Source organism: Pogona vitticeps, chromosome 3, assembly GCF_051106095.1.
Source record: "Pogona vitticeps strain Pit_001003342236 chromosome 3, PviZW2.1, whole genome shotgun sequence".
Classification (NCBI taxonomy): domain Eukaryota; kingdom Metazoa; phylum Chordata; class Lepidosauria; order Squamata; family Agamidae; genus Pogona; species Pogona vitticeps.
The window spans coordinates 43,453,686-43,476,613 of record NC_135785.1 but is presented as its reverse complement, the minus strand read 5'-3'; the positions used below and the strand labels follow the sequence as shown (position 1 = coordinate 43,476,613).

Sequence of the window (22,928 nt, the reverse complement as noted above, 5' to 3'; positions counted from 1 at the left end):
ACCGTGTTGCCCCCAAAATAAGACAGGGTCTTATATTTATTTTTCCTCCAAAATGCATTAGTGCTTATTTTCAGGGGATGTTTTATTTATTTCATGTACAACTATCTACATTTTTTCAAATACATTCACATCATCTTCTGGTTGCTGCACAGTGGGGGAGGGTGGGGTTTCACTTAACTGGGGCTTATTTTTGGGTATGGCTTATATTAGGAGCCTCCTGAAAAGTCATACCAGGGCTTATTTTCAGGTTAGGTCTTATTTTCAGGGAAATGGGATATATTTTTTGTGTTTTGCTTTGAGGCACACTTCTCTACGATTGCAGTCTTAGTCTTAAATAAGTAAAAGTTCCCCACATGAAAAAGTAGGTGCAATTCTGTAGTATGCATGAGCTTGGTATATAAACGGTTTAAGTTTTGGCTCTAGGATATATAAAGTGGCCATTTCATTGCAAAATAATATGATTTTTCACAAAATAGAAGCTAGTCAGCATGAATTCGAGAAAAATATGCATTTTGAATGGGAAAAAATATTTAAATCAATAGTTGAAAACCATCTTTCTGGCTTAATTGAAACCAATTTGTCCTTGCAGCATTTTGCCTTTTTGGCAATAGTTGCACACATTTGCAAGCAGATGTTTCCCTTGTTGAATGTGATAACAAGCTACTCGATGGAGTGATAGTAATCTTAAAAAACAATTATTGGCACAGTTTGGGGGAAGTAATATTACTGAAGCAGACCTTGCAACTTTAGTTAATAGTAAACATTAGAAATTAAGACTCATTGGTCAGAATCCTGTTGGAATGCACTGTGCGTGCAAGGGCAGTCAAGAAAATAGTCCCTCCCGAAGGCTCTTCTTTGCACCACAATTTCTCAGGATGGCTTGCCAAATGGAGGAACTGCTTGCACGATTGTCTTTCTCTGCATTTCCTCAGCAGGATTCTGGCCATTATTATCAGTATTGGGTGATAAAATAATTTTATTTGTCACGTTAGTGTAAATTATTTTTAGTTGATGACTTAATATTGGAATGACTAAAAGCAAACCGTGCTGCTTATATACCACCCCATAGCGCTTCAAGCACTCTCTGGGCGGTTTACAAGTTAATTATGCAGGCTACACATTGCCCCCCCCCCCCCCCCCCAGCGAGCTGGGTACTCATTTTACTGACCTCGGAAGGATAGAAGGCTGAGTCAACCTTGAGCCGTTACCTGGGATTGAACCCCAGGTCGTGAGCACAGTTTTGGCTGCAGTACAGCAGTTTAAGCACTGCGACGCGAGTGGGATTTACAAAGAATGGCATGTAAGTTGTCATTGATTATTCCCCCTAAACATTTGTTACTGACTGCTTCAACAGTGTTCTTCTTGTTCTTTTAAAATTGTGTTTCCCAATCTGATACGTTTTTCTCACTCCATATCCCATAATAAATTTATTGGCAGGGGATGGTGAGGTCCAGCACATCTAGAGATTGTCAAGTTTGCGAAAGCTGCCTCTCCTAAAGCAGAGGATCTAATCTTACAACTTGTTCTATTATGTTTTGTCACTGATCTGCAGCACTTTTCTGTCTCTTCTTTCCAGTCCCACTCACCTGCACACTTAACTAGCTGTATCTTTTTGTTCCATACTCATTCACCAGAAGTATATATCGTATTACTTATAATGATTTGAAAGTGAGAACCATAGTTCTTTTAAAAATAAGTAGTATTGCTTTATTTTGTGCTACTAAGGAGCTGTGAAAGGTTTGCCTTTAATGCCTTGTAAATGTAACACCATGCCCTGGGATTATCCAGATAACAAACAGGAAGCACAGTGTGGAAATAAATACTCTCTGTGTGTGTGTGTGTGTGTGTGTGTGTGTGTGTGTGAAGAAGTAATATTTTAAATTTGTGAACTAAAATGAACTAAGATTTTTATAGATAGTTGTACTAAAGAAATAATAGTCGTGTTCTAAAATGCATCTGCATTCTATGTGTGCAGAGTGCAGATGCATTGTGGTAGTATTTTCCTTATTGTTACATGCCATTATGTCCTTTTTAAAAGCTGTGCTTCTTGGATTTGGAGGGATATCTGAGCATTTCTTTGCTGGGTCATAAAAGTACCCTCATTAGAAATGGAGGTTGTACTGTATACCAGTGCCCTTTTACCTAGGACTAAACACCATTGAACTCAGTAGGCTTGTTTCCATGTAGATGGACATATTCCTGTGCTGCATTCACACACACTCTCTCTTTAAAAAAATTAGAGTAGGAGCCAGGGACAGGGTTAGTGTTGTGTCAAGTCTCTCCCAAATAATATCTGTCACTTCATAGGCATTTGGCGCTTTATTTAGAAAAATTAATTGAGGGACAGCATTTTTAAAAAAGGCAGGTGGAGTTCTAACCAGTATTTGTGCTTTTCCATCCTCACTGATGGTTGACTTTTTTCAGTCCTAAATTGGAATGTGTCAAGTCCCTTTACACTTTCAATTAGATAGTAGAGGAATTAACATTTCCTGGCTATAGCAAGTGACTCGAGTAGATCTAGGTGGGAGAAGGCATTCTGCCAATTATCGAGGTCCCAAACCGTTTAGGGCTTTGTACGTCATCATTAGCACTTTGAAATCAATGCGGAAACGAATGGGCAGCCAATGCAAAGCAGCCAGAATGGGAGAGATATGCTGGAATTTTCTCGTTCCACTAAGTAATCTGGCTGCTGCATTTTGCACCATTTGAAGCTTCCGCATCAATCTCAAAGGTAGCCCACGTAGAACACATTACAGTGGTCTAATCTCGAGAATACGAGCTCATGGACCAGAGTGGTGAGGGCCCCACCATCAAGATAGGGTTGCAGCTGGGCAATCCGCCACAGATGGTAATTGCGGAGCGGACCACTGATGCCACCTAGGTTTCCATGGTGAGCGCCGGGTCCAGATGTACTCCCAAGCTGTGAACCTCACTCTTCGCGGTTAGAGTCACCCCTCCACACACAAAAGACGGAGTTTCCCAAGCCACTAATGGAGGGGCCACCCACCCTCAGGACCTCTGTCTTGTCCGGGTTCAGCCTCAACCCATTCTCCTGCATCCATTGCAGTACAGCCTCCACGCAACGCTGAAGGGACAGAATGGCATCCACTGAAGTAGGTGAAAAGGAGATGTAGAGCTGCGCGTCATTAGCATACTGATGGCACAAAGCTCCACACCCCCTGATAACCCCAACCAGCGGCCTCATATAGATGTTAAACAGCATTGGGGAGATGATCGACACCTGCGGAACCCCACAATTGAGACTCCACAGAGCTGAGACATTCTCCCTCAGTTGAACTCTTTGAGGACGGTCTTCCAAGTAGAATCAGAGTCAGGCAAGCACCAGGCCACCAGTTCCCAAATGCAGATTTGTATAAACTTTTATATAACTGAGGCCTGACATGGAATATATTGATGGAGATTTAATAAAAATATGTACATGTGTTTATACTATATTTTTGTTGTGGGTCCCAATATCTAGTTTTAAACTGTGTACCTGAGGTGTTTTTCTTTTTAAAAAAACAACACAAAAATATTCCGTTATAGCAGCTGAAATCCTACTGGACATGACAGAGCATAAAGTTACACCTACAGAAGTTCATAAATCACAAGGAGTTATGTCCAGACAGTTTGCACCTGAGGAACTGCTAGCTGGATAAGACCTCACCTGGAGCAAATTTTGGAACTTTGAATAATACAGGTGTAGCTTTGCAACAGGATTTTGGCTAGTGTCTCTCTTTCCTTCCCGCAAGCCAATGGTACTATGCTGTCTCTCTGGCAGATCATAGAAAGGAAAGCAATAATAACGTGCCATCCTAAACTTAGGTTGCATCTTTCTTTGGCTTATTTCTTACTCTGAGATTGTCTTGTTTGCCAACATCATCATTAGGATGTTAGCAACAGATTTGGTGTCCCCTGCAACGTCCCCAGCCCCTCTGGATGGGGCTCTGCCCTTTGCATGTGCAACTGCACCCCCCAATGAGGTTCCCTTGTGACTGGAACTAGAGGGGCTGGAAATGATTGCTGCATAGGAGGAGCCCTGCATGGCGGGGAGCAGAGTCACACAACGTGGGTGCGCACCTTAGAGAGAACCTTGGTATCCTGTGTTGTTCTTCTTGGTAAATACCACTGTGAGGGAAAACTGATGTAGTTTTCTCCCCTCATGTCTTTTGATGTAGGAAACAAAGAAAGGAGAATGTAACTGAAAATACTTTTCTTTATGAACTACTAGAATTTCTAGACCAGTGTCTCAAGCTAGTCTGGTTTCAAAAACTTTGCCTGTTGTTTCTTTTGTGCGTTAACAACTTGGGGTTTAGCCGCTATGTCAGTTCCCCTATATACATGTATACAGTACATGATTACTACAAACTGTTATCAGAGTTGGCCCTGACTTTATTTTCCCCACAGTACTCTTGGAGAATTTCACCTTCAAATCCACCGCTGCCTATCTTTTCCTTACAGTTCTCTGTTTAAAAGGTTCAGTGAGTTTTCAGAGCTGTGGTCAGAGTCCTACTGACTAGTAATGCCAATGTAAGTGGAATGGCATAAATCACATCAGTAGTGAATTGCCATTAATTAATTAGTTGTATCTCATTGCTCACCAGCTTACATGACTGGCACATAATGAGGAATGCAAGCATTGACTTGTTATTGGCACTAGTTAACCATCTGGATTTTCATGCTTTTACCCTTAGATTGGTGGGACTAACCAACAAAATTCTGTCCAGCTTCTCTGTAACTATAAAACAGAGCACAATTGAGTTTCCAGGTCTTTTTATTACATATACATTTGAAGTTATTTTTCTTTGGACAGATTTCTAGATATACAGTGGTGCATTTCTGTCTCCCCTTGCATCTTGGGCTTGTAATTCTTTTACAGTATTCAGTCAAATACTTGTTGCTTGCTAAGGTAGTGTCCAGTATTATAATTTTTACTCGTTCCTTCCTCATTATCCATAGTCTTCCTGCCAAGTGGTTTTATCATGAATGCTGACAGACGAATATATAACATCATCTTTGGATTTTATTTTATTTTTGCAGCAAGCCTTGAACTGGGGCTACATTCTTTTCATGCAAAATAATTCTCTTAACTGACTACATGTCCACAACTGTTTTCTGTACTCCCACAAGCTCCCTCCAGGAGCAACTGTTCTCTAGAAACCTGTGTGTTTACAAGTCTATCACCATGTCTGTGATTTGTTTCTAAATAATTAATATATGAAGGTGGCCTCATCTGCTGTTTTCCAGTACATATATTTTTTAATTATCAGTCCCTGGGCATTTTGCCATTTTCTCTCTTTTCCCATTGCATTTTTTTGCTTAGAAAAGTGAATGTCTGCCTATAACATCGGCCAAATAAGCTGTAGCCAATTTGTTTTTATGCTTCAGCAGCATTTTTCCATTCTTTGTATCTGATTGTGTAGTTCGGAGTATTTAATGTCTATAGATGCAAGAAACAGTGAGGATTTTATCAAAATCCAATTACCTTTCTGTACCATCTGTTTCAGTACAGAGTCAAAATGATGCTGCCCCATGACTTTTGCGCTCCCCAGCCTAAATCTAGATGTAGATTGTGGGAAACATATTTGCTGTCCTGAATGGGTTTGACAGCACCATTTCTGCCTCATTGGAACCACTTAGGTGTGTGGTCTGGGCTTGTTTAAGTCTCTACTCTCCCATTCTGTTACTTCTCAATCTTCATAGTAGCTTACGTACATCAATTTTTACTGTGTGTTTCTTCTTATAACTTCTTATAACTTCATATTTTAAGAAAGCTTTGTTACTAAGTATGTCTGTTTTTACAATCTGATCATACTAGAGAAGACATCTAGTAAGCTGGCGACACTGATTGTATGCTAGCAAAAGTTTATTCTGACCTAGCGTCCCTGTTTTAGTGATACAGCAGTAATTCACTCCCTTGGGGGATTTTAATATCTGTTTTCTTAAATATGTTGTCTAGAGTCCCTGGTGTTAACTGCCATGCAAATATCTGTGGGTGCAATGAAACCAGCAGCTGTGTTACAAGGTTAAATTCCTGTGAGGCAGGCCCTGAATCAAGTTACATCACTCAAACGTCTCAACTCCAGCTTGGCCTTCCCAGAACAAAGTTTAAAGAACCGAATTAGCTTCCAGTTAGCAGGAAGTTCTCAGAAATGGAATCCAAGCCAGAAAAACTGCTGCTCTCAGTATAACACCAAGTCAGATAAGAAGAAGGTGGTAGCAGCATGGAATGTGATTGATCACACCTTAGAATACTGCCTAATATAAAAGTAAGGAAAGCAGTGTGTTTGTGTACCTCTTTTTTGTACCTTGCTATGTCTGTTAACCAGAGCTTGGAAAAGTTGTCTTTAAAAAACATTACAACTTGCAGAATCTTCTGGCCAGTTTTGGCTGGGGCGTTTTGGGAGTTGTGGCTCCCCAAGCATAAAATTGCAAACTCTGCTTTTGCTCATGCTTAAGACTAAAGTAACAAGTCTGAAGAACTGAACAGTTTTGAAATACCCTGGAAAGGGTGTGACATAGTTAACATGCTGCTACCTGACAATCTCACTGAGGATTGTAGAACACACATGTCATTGTGCAGATCTGAGCCATTGTCATGTATGCCAGCAGAAGGCATTTCTATACCGTAACAATCCAGATGCCACACTGCGTGTTCTGGGGCAGTGGCAGTGATTTGAAGAGTGACAGGACACATGATATTCCCGTGTATCCTGGTTTGACCTTGTGGCAAAAAAACACAGCTTACCCTCTTTCTGCAGAGTAAATGCATCAGTGTAATAAAATGTGCATCTGCTTGATTACCATTTAAAATGTATCCAATTTTAATTTACAAACATGAAGCCCAGTCTTATGTTATAGAGATGTGTATACCTGGTCTATATGTAGATGATATAGCAGGTTCTCTGAGTGGCAAGCATATTGGTTAAGCCCAAATATATGGAAATTGATTAAATCTTTATGTTTTTCCCTTGCATTCTATTCAGAGTTCCTCACCTTTAAGTTCTTCGCCTTCTCTTTTGTCTTCCTTCTGGAGTACTGAGTGTACACTTCTTTAATAGTGAACTGGTGGATTTCAGAATTTGCTTTAAAGGTGAAGGAAATATCTGTATGATCCAGCATCTGTTTCCTCTCTGAATTGCTTTTGCTTAGAACAAATGTTACTGTTGAAGTGTTGTAGGTAAATAGTGGCCCTACCCATAGACGCTGATTAGTCTCACCATTGCAGCAAGCAGCAGCTGTTTTGTAAGATGGTTTGAGCAAGTTTTCCCAGTGGCACAGGTATTTGCAGTTAGACATCTGACTCCCACTGAAATGCTGTAATAAGTTTACTAGTCATTAAGGTGGCACAGAGCTTTCTGTTACTTTATACATAATAATACTGTATAGAATTCTCAAGAGGCAAACTCTGTGTGTATGTGAGAAAGTTGGTCATTATTGGAATGCAAAACTTAGAATATTCCTACTGGTTGAGGGCTGCTGGGGGTTGTACTCCAAAAAGTAGCTTCTCTGAGCTCAATTGGCAAATGTACGGGTAGACTTGAGACTAGAATTGATAGAACCTGGTTTCATGAAACTTTTCTGTGGCTCTGATTTTTAAAAAATGACTGGTTTAATCAGATTCCACTAAAGTACATTCCTGTCTTCTTGGTTGATTTTAAATTTTCATTTTTTTTTATTGTGTCTCACATTGTCAGATATACTGTAGCTTTACAGCTTTGAGATTTCAAACCCATATCCTACATCTACTACTAATCTATAGTTGTTCAGCTTAACCTTGTGTAGTTTTATTTATTTATTTATTTATTTAATTTATATGCTGCCCACTCTACCCAAAGGTCTCTATGCAAGAGAATAGCTGAGTAGCCCAGTCAGTATCCATACGAAATCTAGCTTGGTGATTAGCCTTTGCTGCAAACGTGATAGCACGATACAGGTAACACATCACCCTCTGCTATACTAGTACAGTCAAGACGCTCAGATACAAAGGCCTACAGTTGGCCTAAATGTACACTGTACAAGCCAGTGTAAATTTACATTTACCCAGGGATGGCTATCTTTAATAAAATTAAATTTAAAACTTCCTGTCCCCACTTCAGGTTCCAAGGCTTCCTAGGGATCTCCCCCACCCGACTTGGTAAGCTATTGGGAGCCTCAGGAGATGCCTTTAATAGAAAAATTCTGCCAGATTGAGACCACTGCAAGGGATTTTCAGATATTAAGGGCTCCTCCTTCACTCTCCTAAAGTTATAAAAGATTTTTCAAGGCAAAAGGGATCCCTAGACAGAATTGGGGGGGAGGGGAGGAATTTTTTTAATTTAATTTGATTAAAGGTATCCCTCATGGTGCACATTTATGGCAACAAGATTTCAACCAAAGATTGATATTTCTTTAAAAACAAAAAGCAAAATGTTGCATTCTACTCACATTCATTTATTCAATGAATTCGTTTATTCATTGTTTTGCATTGACATAACATTCTGTTAAGAACAATCCTATGTATTTAGACTTGGCTAATGTTCACATTACGTATGTGGGGGGGGCAGCGCACAGCTTTTTCTAAAAACAAGAGGTGGTCTTTTGATGCTTTCTCTCTTCATTTTATTGAACCACAATGGAAAACGAAATCTCAGATTGTATATCAAGTGATGTTCCACCTGTAGCATTTTGTCACTTAAAAAATCAGCAATATTGGTCAAAATCCTATTGCTGATTTGCACTTGTGTAAGAAAAACTGCATAAGTCTTGGCAATTGATTGCTATTCACTAATGAGGTGCTGGTTGTCATCCTGGGCACGCATCTGATCACACTGTTTCCCTCATAATATCAGCAATAAATAAGATCTCACTATAGACTTGCTTATATGGACTTTGAAGACATTTTATTTTGCCAGGACTTTGAACTGCGGGTGCTTAATTGTGTATTATGTTACTTTCTTCTTAAAAACAAAATTGATTGTATGGCTTTTTTTAATGTATTGTTTCCTGGAGTGAGGAATGCTGTTCTGAAGGGCAGATTGCAAAATTTATTTATACATTGATGGCCAGAATCTTTTACATACTCCGGTATGTCCAGGTCACTTGATTGTGCCTCAGGGTGCATGATGAATAGCCAGAAATTCATAAAAACCACTTGTGAACAGGATTCTGGCCAGTAATCTAGATCCTAGAATAGCGGCTGTGGCCCCTCGCCTATGGAATAGCCCAGTGGTTCTTAACCTTTTCGAAAGAAATGCCCCCTAGAGCCATTGAGGAAGTTATCATCGCCCCCTCCCCACGATGATGATATCTTATTTGTTTATTTGTTTGTTTAAGACACTTAAATCCAATGACCCCTGAAAACAAAATTCAATTCCAAGAAAATGAAATGCCCCCAAAAAGTAACATTTCATGATTTAGTTGCAAGCGAATTTTAAGACGCAAAAAGAAATATAAAAAGGGCATAAAAACAAACCGCAATGCAGGAACTAAAAATTTCAAGACAAAAACTCTGAAACTAAATTAAGATTGGAGGAAAATATATATTCATGCACACTGTAAAAAGGCTGCAACCATCTTCACAGGTTTGGCTTGCTCCAGCGCCCCCCTACTGCCCCCCTTCTGCTCCAGCGCCCCCATGCTGCCCCTTTTCGTTCTACTGCCCCCCTGAAAAATGAAATCGCCCCCTGGGGGGCATTATCGCCCACGTTAAGAACCACTGGAATAGCCTACCTGTAGAGATCTGCCTGGCTGTACAGGCAGGCCTTCTCTACAGCTATTACCTGGCCTATTTCCCTTTTCTTTTTTCATCCGGAGTAGACATGTTCTAGATAGCGGTATATAAATCTAATAAATAAATAAAATGAATCAGATTTATCTGAGTGACAACTTGGCCATTCAGATTACACAATTATCTGTAGTAATGGAGTTTTAGCACTCTTAGAGTGATTTTCTTTTCTTCCTTTCTGAAAAGCAGAAGCTGGCAGGCTGACAAACAGGCAGCTCACAGGACGGACTTTCTGGCTACTGACCATTTAGCTGGTAAGTTTAATTATTCGTGAGGTAATAATGTTTATGTTAGAATTTTTGCCTATAGTCCTTTCAAAATCATGCTTTTCTTATTGCCTATCAGCTGGTTATGGGCTTTACAAGTCTGTATATAATATTATCCCAATTATTGATTTCACAGAGTCATTTTTAAAGAAACTGTTTAATACACCTTGAAAGCTTGTTTTTCTCCGATACTATAGCTGCTGTTTAAACTATACACCCGATCTTTTCTGAAGTGGTAAAGCTTAACACAGTGTGAAACACTGTAAATAATAATGTGCCATGAAGTCAATTCTGACTTATGGTGACCCTTTAGAGCAATGGTCCCCAACCTTGGGCCTCCAGATGTCCTTGGACTTCAGCTCCCAGAAATCCAAGCTAGCAGAGGTGGTAGTGAATGCTTCTGGGAGCTGTAGTCCAAGAACATCTGGAGGCCCAAGGTTGGGAACCACTGCTTTAGAGCGTTTTCTAGGTAGGCAGAATTCAGAACCTTCTCTTCTTCTGGAGACATCCTGGGACTGCAGCTTGCTCAAGACCACTCAGGCTGGCTCTTCTGAGTTGCACAGTGGGGAATTGAACTCCACAGCCAGATACCTAACTCACTGGGTTGTTCCGTCAGCTCATATAAGGAATAGAGATTGTTTTATCATGCTGGCCACAGACACTAAAGATGAGCAGTTTATGTTTGTTTGCTTTAAAGCTGCTATATAAAACACCCTAAATATTTTCCTGAAACTCACTGAAGTTGTAGCCCACATAGGTGGCTACTACAAAAGCTGTTATAGTTTTGTTTCCTAGACCTTTAGGTCTTTTGGCAGGGGCCAAGAGTATATCTCTTCAGTGCTATTTCTAGAGGAACAATAAGTGGCACAACATCATCTCAGTGTTCAAAGACTGGTAGAGGCACATTGTGCCACAGTGAGTGCAATGTATCGATCCTTGGCCAGACTAGCTAAGAAGGTAACGTGGCACATCTTCATCCCTGAGAAAGATGGTTGTGACTAGGATAAACTGATCCCCCTTACCTGTTCAGTCAGAGGGGTTTGCTCCATGTGCCAGGCGAGTGGTCGAGTATGCCATTTTGTCGTCAATATTTTCTGCAGCCTACTTTCTCTTGTTTTTGTTGTTGTTGTTGTTGTTGTTGTTTTAATGTTCCATACGTGTATTGGTGACTATTGGGAGCCTCTTTTCTTTTCCGCTACCAGTGGCATACCCGGATTGCGTGTGGGTGGGAAATCGACCATGAGCTCCGTGGCAGTTTTGACCCAGGAAAGCTTTGCTGAACATCGCAGCGGTCTTGCTCAACAGCAAGTGAAAGGTGAGGCAGGGTGATTGTAAGCTTGTACTGTATTTGATTGTAGCCTTTAAAAAAAGTATCTTGCTTTCTGTCAGGGGAGGTCCAAGCAGATACTTCTGTGTGTTTTTTTTATTTCTTTCTGTGTCCTTTTTATTTCTTTGATGCTTGAGTGGAAGTATAAAAATGATACTTATGTGGCACTGAGGGCTTGTCTACATGGCTGGAGCACGCTGCATTGGGATAAATAGGGTTGTTAGGAGCTCCATGGAGGGGCTAAGAAAGTAAAAACAAATTAAAATGTATTCGGTATGTGTATTACAAGTTAGGTGGATGTATACCTAATACACATATCTAATACACTGTTCTTAAAGGTCTGTTCAAGAGCCTGTCTGCTGCCTAATACACACCCTAATATATTCACAGAATACACTTATCTATATATATGTGATTCAGAGCATTTTTTTCTGCCCTAATAGAGTCTAACCACTTCACAATATTGGAGAATCAAAAGAAGACAACTTCGACTTCATACCCAGTGATTGCATGCTCTGGAAGCAAGACAAAAAAGAGGAATCTTAGCCACACCAAAAAAGCAGTCAGCCTCGAAGCTTAGCAAGAGGCACCAAGCATGCAACTGGTTCGATATATAAATCACCAAATACATTTATCTGAGTATTTTAAACTTGCCAGACTTTTCCCTCCAAGCATCTCTGTGTACTGCATACATCCTCCCTCCATGTGGCTCATTTGTATACTCCAGTTTTTCATGCTCAGATCCACAGGTTGCATTGGATTACAACAATGTAATCTCTGACCATTAGCTATGCTCCCTGGGGCTTGTATGAGTCCATCAACATCTGGGATCCAAGGCTGCATCATGTGGCTTAATGCATCATAGCTGTAGTTGAGGTCACACGTCAAACAAAAGTAGAGGCATCCATGAATGCTCAGCTGCACTAGCAACTTCTTTATGAAACAGAAGAAGTGCAGTTAGTCTGGTTGTAGCTGCTGATCCTCTGTTCCTCAGTAGAAAAAGAACTTGCCAATTCAGCAAGCAACTGGAGGTCTACTATGCAGCTGCCTGTGTCAATGTATAGCTTGAAATTATTTATGAGGTGGGCTATACAGTGGTGCAGGTAATTGAACTGGCTATCTGCTTGTTCCTTGGCCCAGAGCTGCATGCCACAGTTCTGCTGGCTGCCATGAGGAAGGGGTGCAACATACCAAGTGTATTAGGCATGTGTTTAAATCTCTTGTGGCTGGATAAGCTGATTTCGAAGAGAGATGTGGCCTTCGTTATCTCTTGAGATACTGATTACTGTCTGGCTTAACAAAAGAAATCAGCCTAATTTTAATTCAGTAATTCCAGTAATGTAACTTGTGGCCTGTGTGCTCTGCCACGAAACTAGGGAATGTTAAATATCAGCAGGGGAGGGGAGAATTTTGATGACCACTGCCTGTTTATGAAACCCTTCTTTGTTTCCTTGCTCTCTCCACTCTAGTTACAGCTTTAAATGCTGAAGAAGAGAATGATCCTCCAACTTACAAGGATGCCTTCCCCCCTCTCCCTGAGAAAGCAGCATGCTTGGAGCCAGCCCAGGAACCTACTGGTGCCTGGAGCAAAATCCGACCAATCAAGGCTTCTGTTATCACTCAGGTCAGTACAAAGAGGGTTTCCCCTTTTCTCTCCAGCAGCTTGCTTCTCCATCCTCAATTAGAATAATATATCATGCATTTAAAAAGGACCTGGAGCCAGATCTTTTCCTCTCCAGCATTTTGTGTGTGTGTGAAAGGGAGTGTTACAAGTAGGAGAACTGCTTGACCAGAAATGAAGCTTCTGCTTGAAACATGAGAGCATACACCAGATTGTGCAGTATTTGAGAATCCTTTGGGCATAGAGTAGAGGTGGGCAACTTCAGAAGATCTGGGAGCAAATGTTATGCCTGAAGAATTCACTGTGGACTGTGCTAGCCATAAAACTGGGTGCAATGGAAAGAAAAATTCTGGAACCCTATTTAAGCTTTCATTCTTGGAGGCTTGAAATTAAAAAATAAAAGAAGGTACAGAAGGGTACTGTACCTTGGTTAAATGCAAAATTGCAACTCCTGCAGTGGAAAAAAACCTTCTTTGCAAGAACAGATTAAAATGATGTTGGGTGGAAGTAGCTAGGAGTACAGAGTTATTTATCATTTTCATGCTTGACAGTGCAATCCAGTACACCCAGATAAATGCAATGGGACTTACTCATGTGTAAATGGGTGCCTCCTTATCTTCCAGTGTATTTGTTATAGTACAGGATATCTTGACTTCTCAGCTAGAGGAAGAGCAGGGCTAATAATTTAGTCCAAGTTGAACAAAGCATTGTTTTGCTTGAGCAGGTGTTCCATGTGCCACTGGAAGAGAGAAAATACAAGGACATGAACCAATTTGGAGAAGGGGAACAAGCTAAAATCTGCTTGGACATCATGCAGAAGACAGGGGCTCACCTGGAATTGTCTCTTGCAAAGGACCAGGGGCTCTCAATCATGGTCTCTGGCAAGCTAGAAGCAGTGATGAAGGCTCGGAAGGAGATTGTAGCTCGGCTTCAGACACAGGTGAGTGACTCAGCTTCTTGGTCTCCTCCCTGTTTCAAATCAGAGAGTCTGACATGTGAACATCCTCCTAAGACCCCATAGAATTTTATAGGCATATAGAAAAATAATAATCATAGGTCTGTGTTTATCACAGCTGGCATTTATTTCATTTAGGGTTAATTCCAGAATAAAATCAGACAGCCATTTCCAATCATATCAAAATTAATCTGGATATTAAGCTATAAGTCTTTTCATTGTTACAGAGATTCCAGGTGAGTCTGTTTCTACAACCTGTATTTATCTACGTTGCTTCTATGTTCCATAAGCACAAAAGTACTTCCCAGTTGTTGAAAATATCCAAAAGTCTTATAGCTATGGAAAAACTGTAGGCACAAATGCATAAAAAACCCCATGAACACCAAACTTAAGTTGCATGCAAATATTTAAGTCAGATTGCAATCCAAAGTACTATAAATATAAAAAATAATGTTTTAATTACATTCTAAAAATGCAAGAGCTTATAGCTTAAAAAAGGCACATTAAAAACAAAGGATTCAGCTCTGAAATATATCATTAAAAAGTATTATACTGTAGTTTAAGCAGTTTTTAGCCTTTAAGCTTAATATAAGGACACACATGGAAAATTATTCTAAGTGCTCACTCAGCAAACCAGTATGAATCTGTGAAAGAAAATAATTTCTTGCTGCTACTGCTGCTATATGATTCCTGATGCTCCCTGGTATCAGGGTTGTGGTATCTGGGTTGTGTTACACAGCAGCATGTGAAGTTGCATGCATGTGTCTCTTGCCTTTCTCTATATTTCGTTCAGATGTTTACATTACCCTTCAACTGTAAACAACTTAATTTTGCTGGTGTAGTAACTTAGTAATAATATAATCACGTGCCATCATGTTCTGAGCTGTGGTGATCCTTTTCAGGGTTTTTCAAGTAGATAATACTCGGACTTGGTTTACCATTCCCTTCTTTGGATCGTGCACCTTGCCCAAAACCACACAGGCTGGTTCTTCTCACAGGAAGTACAGTGGGGAATTGAACTCCCAACCCCAGACTTCACAGCCAGATACCTCAACTACTGAGGTCTCTACTGGGGCTCAATATATGGTCAAAAACGTATAATGGAAATTACTGTTGTTTTTCCAGGGATGAAAAAAATGACTCCAGTAAATCAAAATCTGAGCAGCTGCCACCACAACAGATAAGCATCATTATTTTGACTGACAGGGATTCGCACTTGCTGTATCAATGGGTTGCCCTGGGACTAAGTTACTGCAGGAGTAAAGTAGCATAGAGCAAATTACTAGGTTGGGAAATGCTACCTGTTGGTCATGTTAACACTGCAACATTTCACATAATATAAACCCAATTATTACAATAACCTCTCATTTTCTCCTTTGTTTGGGCTTTTGTATTAAGTGTGAAAGAGATTGTTTTGCAAGGCAGTGTTATTGTACAGTGACCTTGCTTTCAGACTTGGCTGGAGAGCTGGCTGATAATTTTGCAGTGACTTCTACTATCCTGCTATTCAAATTTGCAAAGGTACACATTGTAGAAGAGAGCATACTGGAAAATTCAGATGGGTAGCGTCGTTGTGGCTTTTCTGGCTTCCCATGGAGAAAGCCAGACATACCTGTGTCCTCCCTACAAAATGATTTAAAAGAGGCAAGGAGTGGTGGCTTGAATATATGTTTGACTATATATTCTGCATATAATTTTACCTTTTGTTTTACCATGCCTCCATTGCAAAAAGAATTTAATAAAATAATTATTATAATGAAAGCTAAGAAACACCCAAATGTAGAGGCCAGTATCCTGTTGTTGTAATAATAATATTACAACTACAGGGCTGGAAAGGACCCTACGGATCATCAAACCCAGCTCTGTCAAGGAGGCACAATGGGGAATTTAACTCCCAACATCTGGCTCAGCAACAAGATAACTAAACCATTGAGCTGTCCAGCAGTTGTGATACACAATTGTGGAAGGACAGTAGTGTGAGCATTATCACCTATCCAGCAGACTCCTTTGCATGCCCAGCCTCACACTGATTGTGAGATTGATTGCACAGCCGGCTGTGTGATTGGTTTTGTTATGGGGGCTGCCAGAGCAGGGGGGGTGCTTATGTGATTTCCCTTATGCTCTGCATATCCTGTTTTCCCTAAAATAAGACCTAACCTGCAGATAAGCCCTAGTGTGATTTTTCAGGATATTTATTTATTTATTTATTTTATGTCCCGCCTATCTAGTCACTCAGGACCACTCTAGGTGGCTTACAAGCCCTACCCCAAAATAAGCCCCAGTTAAGTGAAACCCCGTCCTCCATCATTGTGCAGCAACCAGAAAAAGATGACATGACTGTATTTGAATAAGTGTAGATTGTTGTAGATGGAAAAATGAAACATCCCCTGAAAATAAGCCCTAATGCATTTTTTGAAACAAAAATTAATATAAGACCCTGTCTTATTTTCAGGGAAATACAGTAGGATAGCAGCCCATGCATGAATACTGGGAGACACAAAATCAATTTGAAGTTGCAAAGTAAATAATAAAGAAAGGACTAAAAAACCCTGGACATTTGAAAAGAAACTGTTTAATCTAGTAGCAAAAAGAATATAATGTTGGCACCACACCTACTGAAGGAGGGGGTTCTTAAATCGGGCGCCATGATAGAGAGGACCACTCTGATGTGGATGGTGAATATGTTTCTCTTATTGGTGAAGTAATGATGCGGACCTGTATTTTGTCATAAGTACTGTCCATAGAGGAATGTTACAAAATGTTGAAGCATATTTGGTATCAAGCCAGTCAGGTAAATTCCTAGTCAGAAATATGTGGGAGAAAAGTTGTTTTGCACATGCTAAAGAGTGAAACACCGCTTCAGGAGTACTGATGGCTAGGACAGTATGATTTTTTTTTTAAAACAACCTCATGGCTAATTGTCCCAAGTTCATAATTGGATGCAGTTTTACGAATTCACAGTTGCATCCTCGTGGCAGGCACTATGGCATCACGAGACCTCCAAGCAACAATATGTTGGGAGATGCCTAAGCCTTGATGTTTCTCATCATCAGTTTGTGGCTGGCTGACAGGCGAAGTTTGAGCCAGGCTTCATCTTCAGGGCTTTATAAGAACCTGGTTAATTTCATATACCCTTCTGGCATGGAGAATATTTTACTTCAACATTGTATGTTCCACATTAAGGCAATTGTTGTTACTAGTCTACTTTAAATTTATTGGGAGAAATCCTGTTGCAGAAGGAATATCTTTTAGAGGCAAATTGGTATAACTTAAGAAATCTTCTTAGGCATTGTCTGCTGCATGCTGAATTATGGGACTTGGTGTATGTGAGGGTCCGCTATTCTTCACCTCCCCCGTCCCAAATAAAGCCGTAGACACATGTGAACTGAACCATTTGTCTTCTTTATTTAACTGGGGTAAAGGGATGGAAATGTCAATCAACTTGGGAACAAAAACTTCTCCTGCTGAAGTAACGGTTCATACAGGGGCACCCAATCTTCATCGAACGGGTTGCTTGACTTCGTAGCCCATGGACCGGCCTGAACCTGTGAGGGTTCTTCGGGATCGAAGTCCTCCCGCTCTGTGGTTAATAGTGGGGTCGTCTCTTCGAACCCTGCATATCCCCAGGGTATGGAGGTCTCTGCCCCGGGGTGTTCCCAAGGTCCGGATAGTACCCCAGTCTCTTCAGTTCCTCCAGATGCCATCTGGTCTTCTCCTCTTTCTCCCTCTCTACTCTCTTCTTCTCCTCTACTAATTTCCTGCGCCACTCTCGGGTCTCTCTCTCTCCCCAATAAGAGGGGCGGACCCTAGCCTCATTCCTCCTCCTCTCCTCTGCCTCCTGTTTGGTCAGGCAGACCTGTTCCCATTTACCCGACCAGGGGTCTTGGATGGACACCCACTCCCATCCACTCTCTTCCCCTGTCTCCCGGTAACTAACTTCCCCTGCTGTTCCCTCCTCAGGATCTCTAGCCCCCTTTCCCGCCCAAACCCGAGGAGTCTGGGTAGCTATATTTAACCCCTTCAACCCCTTCTCCCAGTCCACTGTATCAACGGACTGGTGTAACATCCGGGGTGGGAACGGCTTGGGGGCTGTCTGCGTGCCCACGGAGGCTTTTGGGCGAGACGGCACTCCCAGCATCACCTCACGACCCGGCTCACGGGTGTCACAGTGTATAACAGATGTCAACAGAGTTTTCTTAAGACAGCTCATCTCTAAAAGTTAACTCTTGTAACTGCACAGTGGGACTTCAGCCAGTGAGTTCAGAAAGAATGTTGACATGCCCGTTTATTCAACAGAAGTGTCTATTTTTTGCGTTTTTTATTTTTGCCATATACTATCTAAGATTCTGTGGGTTCTGTACAGTCTTTTAAAAATATGAAATGTACCAATAATGTTCTAAAATACTGATAAGAGAAAAATATGAACAACATGTATGTGTTATGATCTGTCAAGTTACCTTTGACTTATGATGAGCCTAATAGGATTTTCAGGGCGTATGACATATTTAGGAATGGTTTTACCATTGCCATCTGCCATTGAGTTTCCATGGTGGCACAGAGGCATGAACCCAGATCTCCTGAGTCCTAGTCCAGCACTTTATGTACTGTACCACAGTGGCAGGAATTCAGTAGTAAGTCATAGCTAGAGTAAACCCATTGAATCAGTGAAGATTTTGTGAATCAATATATACATAAGTAACTTATAAAATATTACAACATTTAAAACCAGCAGCAAAGTAAAAGTGAAAAGATATAAAAGCTCTAGGAGTTGCATTTTATCTGTGTTAAACTATTTAGCCTCCAAATCAGGAATGAGGAATATATCCCCCTAGGTTGTACTGGGCTGAGATCTCCATCAGGCCTAACCAGAACAGCCACCAATAAGGGACGGTGCAAGTTTCTTCCCACAAAGTCTAGAGGGGCACTGGTTGCCCCTCCACCCTCTGGATTGTACAAGAGCAATGCATAGATGAAGAGTTAACGGCCAGTCCGGATTGTTCCACTTCAGGCAAAAGCTAGAGAGATTTTATCTTCATTAGTGAAGATGAAGAGATTTAAATGAATTTGGGAGCTTGTCTGTTTGAGTACACTCCCCTACCTGCCCATGTCTGCATATAGAAAACGGTACCTAGAGGGGAGAAAAAGGCTGAGTGGACTGGATCTATGCATAGGAGTCTAGGCAGGGATTTTTATTTATTTATAATATGGAGAAATTAATCAAATATATGGTTTTCCCATGTCTAACCTAAACTAGTACTATTCAGAGCAATCCTGACCCTTTGATTTTGCTGAGTATAGGGGTCAGGCTCGCAGGCTTTTAAGTAGAGGGGCAGGCTTCTCACAGTGGCAAACTTAGGCAGAGACAGTTTTTTCCTGTTGCTGTTCCACTGTATAATGGGGAATGTGCATCTCTTCAAATTCTCCTTTTCCCTCTAGCAGTTTAGCATGTCCTCTGTTGAACCGGTTGAGTCTAGCCGTTAAGGTAGTAGAAAGACATCTTTGTCAAGAACTGGCTTGTAATTCTACCCTACTGCTTGGTCTCCTCTGTAGGCTTCGGCAACAGTGCCTATTCCTAAGGAACATCATCGCTTTGTGATTGGTAAAAATGGAGAGAAGTTGCAGGACCTTGAGCTCAAAACTGCCACTAAGATCCAGATCCCCCGCCCGGATGACTCCAGCAACCAAATCAAGATCACTGGCACCAAGGAAGGGATTGAGAAGGCTCGACATGAGATTCTGCTGATTTCTGCTGAGCAGGTAAACTGTGCATTGTCTCTGCAAGAGACTAACCTGTTTTCTGAGGGAGCATTCAAGGACAAGTTAGGTCTGATTCTGAATTACATTGACACCTAATTGTGGCTCACCGGGAGGAAAGGCCTAGCTGGGAAGGCTTCATGTTTTAGCATAGGTCTAGCTCTGCCGTAGTTTCCTATTCAGAAATGAAATTGTCCTTCTGCTAACTGAGAGCTTCCTTTCTAAACAAGAAATAAGAGCAAAGCTAGGCCTATGCCAAGCCACAAAGTCTTCCCAGCTAGGTCTTTCCTACAGGTGAGCCACAATCAGGTGTGTCTAGGTGTAAGTCTGTCAGGTGCAACTCCCAGAATGGAGAATTATAGCATTTATGGGCCAAGAAATAAAAAAATCCCATACCTAATGATGATGTGGTTATGTCCAGTATACTACAGGTTACTGGGTACTTCTATATGTTAATGAACATTGTGTAGTTGCCATGTTTTCTGTAACAGTCATCAAAACACAGCAGCTGACAAGATCTGCCTTTTCCTGGACTCCATGTTCAAATTGTCTCCATCTTTAAAATCATTTCTTGAAGGCTATATTTTCAAGTACTTTTAACAGCTGTGCATCTCTAGCCCAGTCTGATTATACCAAATTCCGTGCTATGAAGAGAGATGATAGTGGTGGTAGAAGGAGAAATCGTACAGCATTTTATGCAAAAGCTAGATGTGTGTGAATAGTAGTCTCAAGAGCTTTGTACTAAGGTGTTAGGGGTTTCGGTAAAAGTTAAGACTAGGACAGCCTTTGCTAATGGCCACTTGGAATCATTTTTTTTTAAAAAATTGTGTCACAGACCTGTTGTATATGTTTGTATGTGTAAAAGGTATATGTATTAAATCACTTCATTTCCCAGGATAAACGTGCAGTAGAGAGGCTTGAGGTAGAGAAGGTATACCATCCTTTTATTGCTGGCCCTTTCAACAAGCTGGTGAGTGAGATCATGCAGGAGACAGGGACTCGCATCAACATCCCACCTCCCAGTGTTAACCGGACAGAGATAGTCTTCATTGGAGAGAAGGAGCAGCTGGCCCAAGCTGTGGCTCGTGTCAAGAAGATCTACGAGGAAAAGGTATCATCCTTTATGAGCTCTTATGTGGTACTGTACCATACGGAGTGGCTCTGAATGGCACTTTTGCACTGTTTGCGAGGATTTCTTGCTTGTCTAGTTTCCTCTACAGGTATAAAGGGAGTGTCCTCCATCCCTTTGTTATCTTTCCTTCCACCACTTGCTCTTAATACTTTCTTCTATAGGCAATTTAAACATCCCAGCTACAAAAACATCAGTTTATGAATGTGTTTTGGTCACTGTTGTGAAACCAAAGCAGAGCCACTGGGTTATTTGATTAGTGAGCCATTCAAGATCATATCGTTGTAGAGGACTTCTTATCATAGCAGAAGCAGAGCCACAGGAATTGAGTATTGTGTACCAAACTGTACACAGAAACGGTACCTCTGTCTTGCATTTTGTGTCCATTTCATATATTAAGAAAAGTGAAAAGGAGATACAGGTTTACTATGCTTGATGGCTTATCTGAAGATATTCTGTGATTAACAGCTTTTCTTTGTAGAGTACACACAGACCAAAAGGTTTCTGTGTGTTTGTGTCTGTCCTTGCTTTGCTTCTATTTGAGCATTCCTTTCTCTTTGACTAGTTATTCCCTCACTAACTTCCTTTTCCTTTGACTTTTAGGAATGTTTCACTAACGCCCTTTTCCTCACAGAAAAAGAAGACTACCACCATTGCTGTGGAGGTGAAGAAGTCCCAACATAAGTATGTTATAGGCCCCAAGGGGAATTCCCTGCAGGAGATCTTGGAGAAAACTGGAGTCTCGGTCGAGATCCCACCCACTGACAGCAGCTCGGAGACTGTGATACTGCGTGGTGAACCGGAAAAGCTTGGGCAGGCACTCACTGAAGTGTACGCCAAGGTAAGCAGGGTTTCCTACAGAACCAGTGGACAGTGGCTGTGTATTTTGGGGTAACATAAATTATCTGTGGAATTCTATAGTTCTTTATGTCAACAATGTCTTTTCTAGGCCAACAGTTTCACAGTCTCCTCTGTCTCTGCCCCCTCTTGGCTTCATCGTTTCATCATTGGCAAAAAAGGGCAAAACCTGGCCAAAATCACTCAACAGATGCCAAAGGTATGAGTTGAAATGTTAGCAATAACAACCCATTAACATTAGATTTGAGAAACCGCTCAGGGCAGTTGACTCAGTGTGCATGTAGCTATAAGACGGGAAATGATTTGAGCATTATCTTATGCCCCCCCCTCCTCATTCTTTGAAAGAGCAGAACAAATGAGTTGAAATCTTTAATAGATTATGGCTTTTTAATGATACCTTGTGACAGTTCTGATATATGAAGTAACAGATTCTGTGGAACGCCTGTATTTCTGAGAAGAAGTTTAGAAGAGATAAAATTAGCAGTAAGACTAAAAATAAGCAAGCAACTTCCATTTGTTGACACTTTTTGTCAGCACCAGTTTAGGCAGATGCAGATTTGGGGGTGGAAATTAAGCTTTTGATATGTGGTTTTTTTTAAAAAAAGCAACTAAATTTTTTTCATCCATTTCAGGCTAATAAGTAAACACACCAAATCTTCAGTGAAATTGTATATGTTAATTGCCACCCAAAGCTCATACACTTTTCAGGCGATCCTAAATTTTAGTTAGGGTTGTCACATGTGCCTGGGAGAGAAATTCCACTTTCCAAAGAAAGTATCAACATAAAGCTCTGTCTCCGTTAATATGTTTCTATCAATGTAAATCCATCCACTGGCTTCCATATTTTGAAAATATAAATGCGAAGGATGCAATGCAACATCTCTGCTTATAAAATTAAATTGCTGTTACCTTACTATTACATTGCCTGAATTTCTGTAGTCTCATACTAAAGCTGAATTGTTTCCTTGACTCTAAAAGGTTCACATAGAATTCACAGAAGGGGAGGATAAAATCACTCTGGAGGGACCCACGGAGGATGTGAATGTGGCTCAAGAACAAATTGAGAGCATGGTCAAAGATCTGGTGAGTTGACAAGCCAGAGCGTCTTACTGTATAGCCATCCTCTCAACTAGAAAAAGCTGTCAACTGCTACAAAAACAGCACAGCTCTGTCTTTCACTACTCAAATAGCCCAGTCCTGCATCTTTGCCTCCTGTTGAGAATGAATATCCAGTTTATAATTTGCAGCAAAG

At 40.9% G+C, this 22,928-nt stretch overlaps 1 protein-coding gene across 4 annotated transcripts in view; it reads left to right on the top strand.

Annotated features, from left to right (window-relative positions):
• The window catches only part of HDLBP (high density lipoprotein binding protein), a 66,041-nt gene that overhangs the window by 21,904 nt on the left and 21,209 nt on the right, over positions 1-22,928 (top strand). For 2 of the 4 annotated variants that reach the window (XM_072995902.2, XM_072995901.2), the window contains exons 2-10: positions 9,953-10,020; positions 11,235-11,347; positions 12,829-12,983; positions 13,705-13,920; positions 19,486-19,692; positions 20,585-20,800; positions 21,453-21,659; positions 21,768-21,875; positions 22,655-22,759. In XM_072995902.2, coding sequence (XP_072852003.1) covers positions 11,272-11,347; positions 12,829-12,983; positions 13,705-13,920; positions 19,486-19,692; positions 20,585-20,800; positions 21,453-21,659; positions 21,768-21,875; positions 22,655-22,759 — 1,290 coding nt within the window. In that variant the 5' untranslated portion in view covers positions 9,953-10,020; positions 11,235-11,271. The remainder of the gene's footprint in view (positions 1-9,952; positions 10,021-11,234; positions 11,348-12,828; positions 12,984-13,704; positions 13,921-19,485; positions 19,693-20,584; positions 20,801-21,452; positions 21,660-21,767; positions 21,876-22,654; positions 22,760-22,928) is intronic. The other 2 variants (XM_072995900.2, XM_072995899.2) reach the window with 1 other exon arrangement.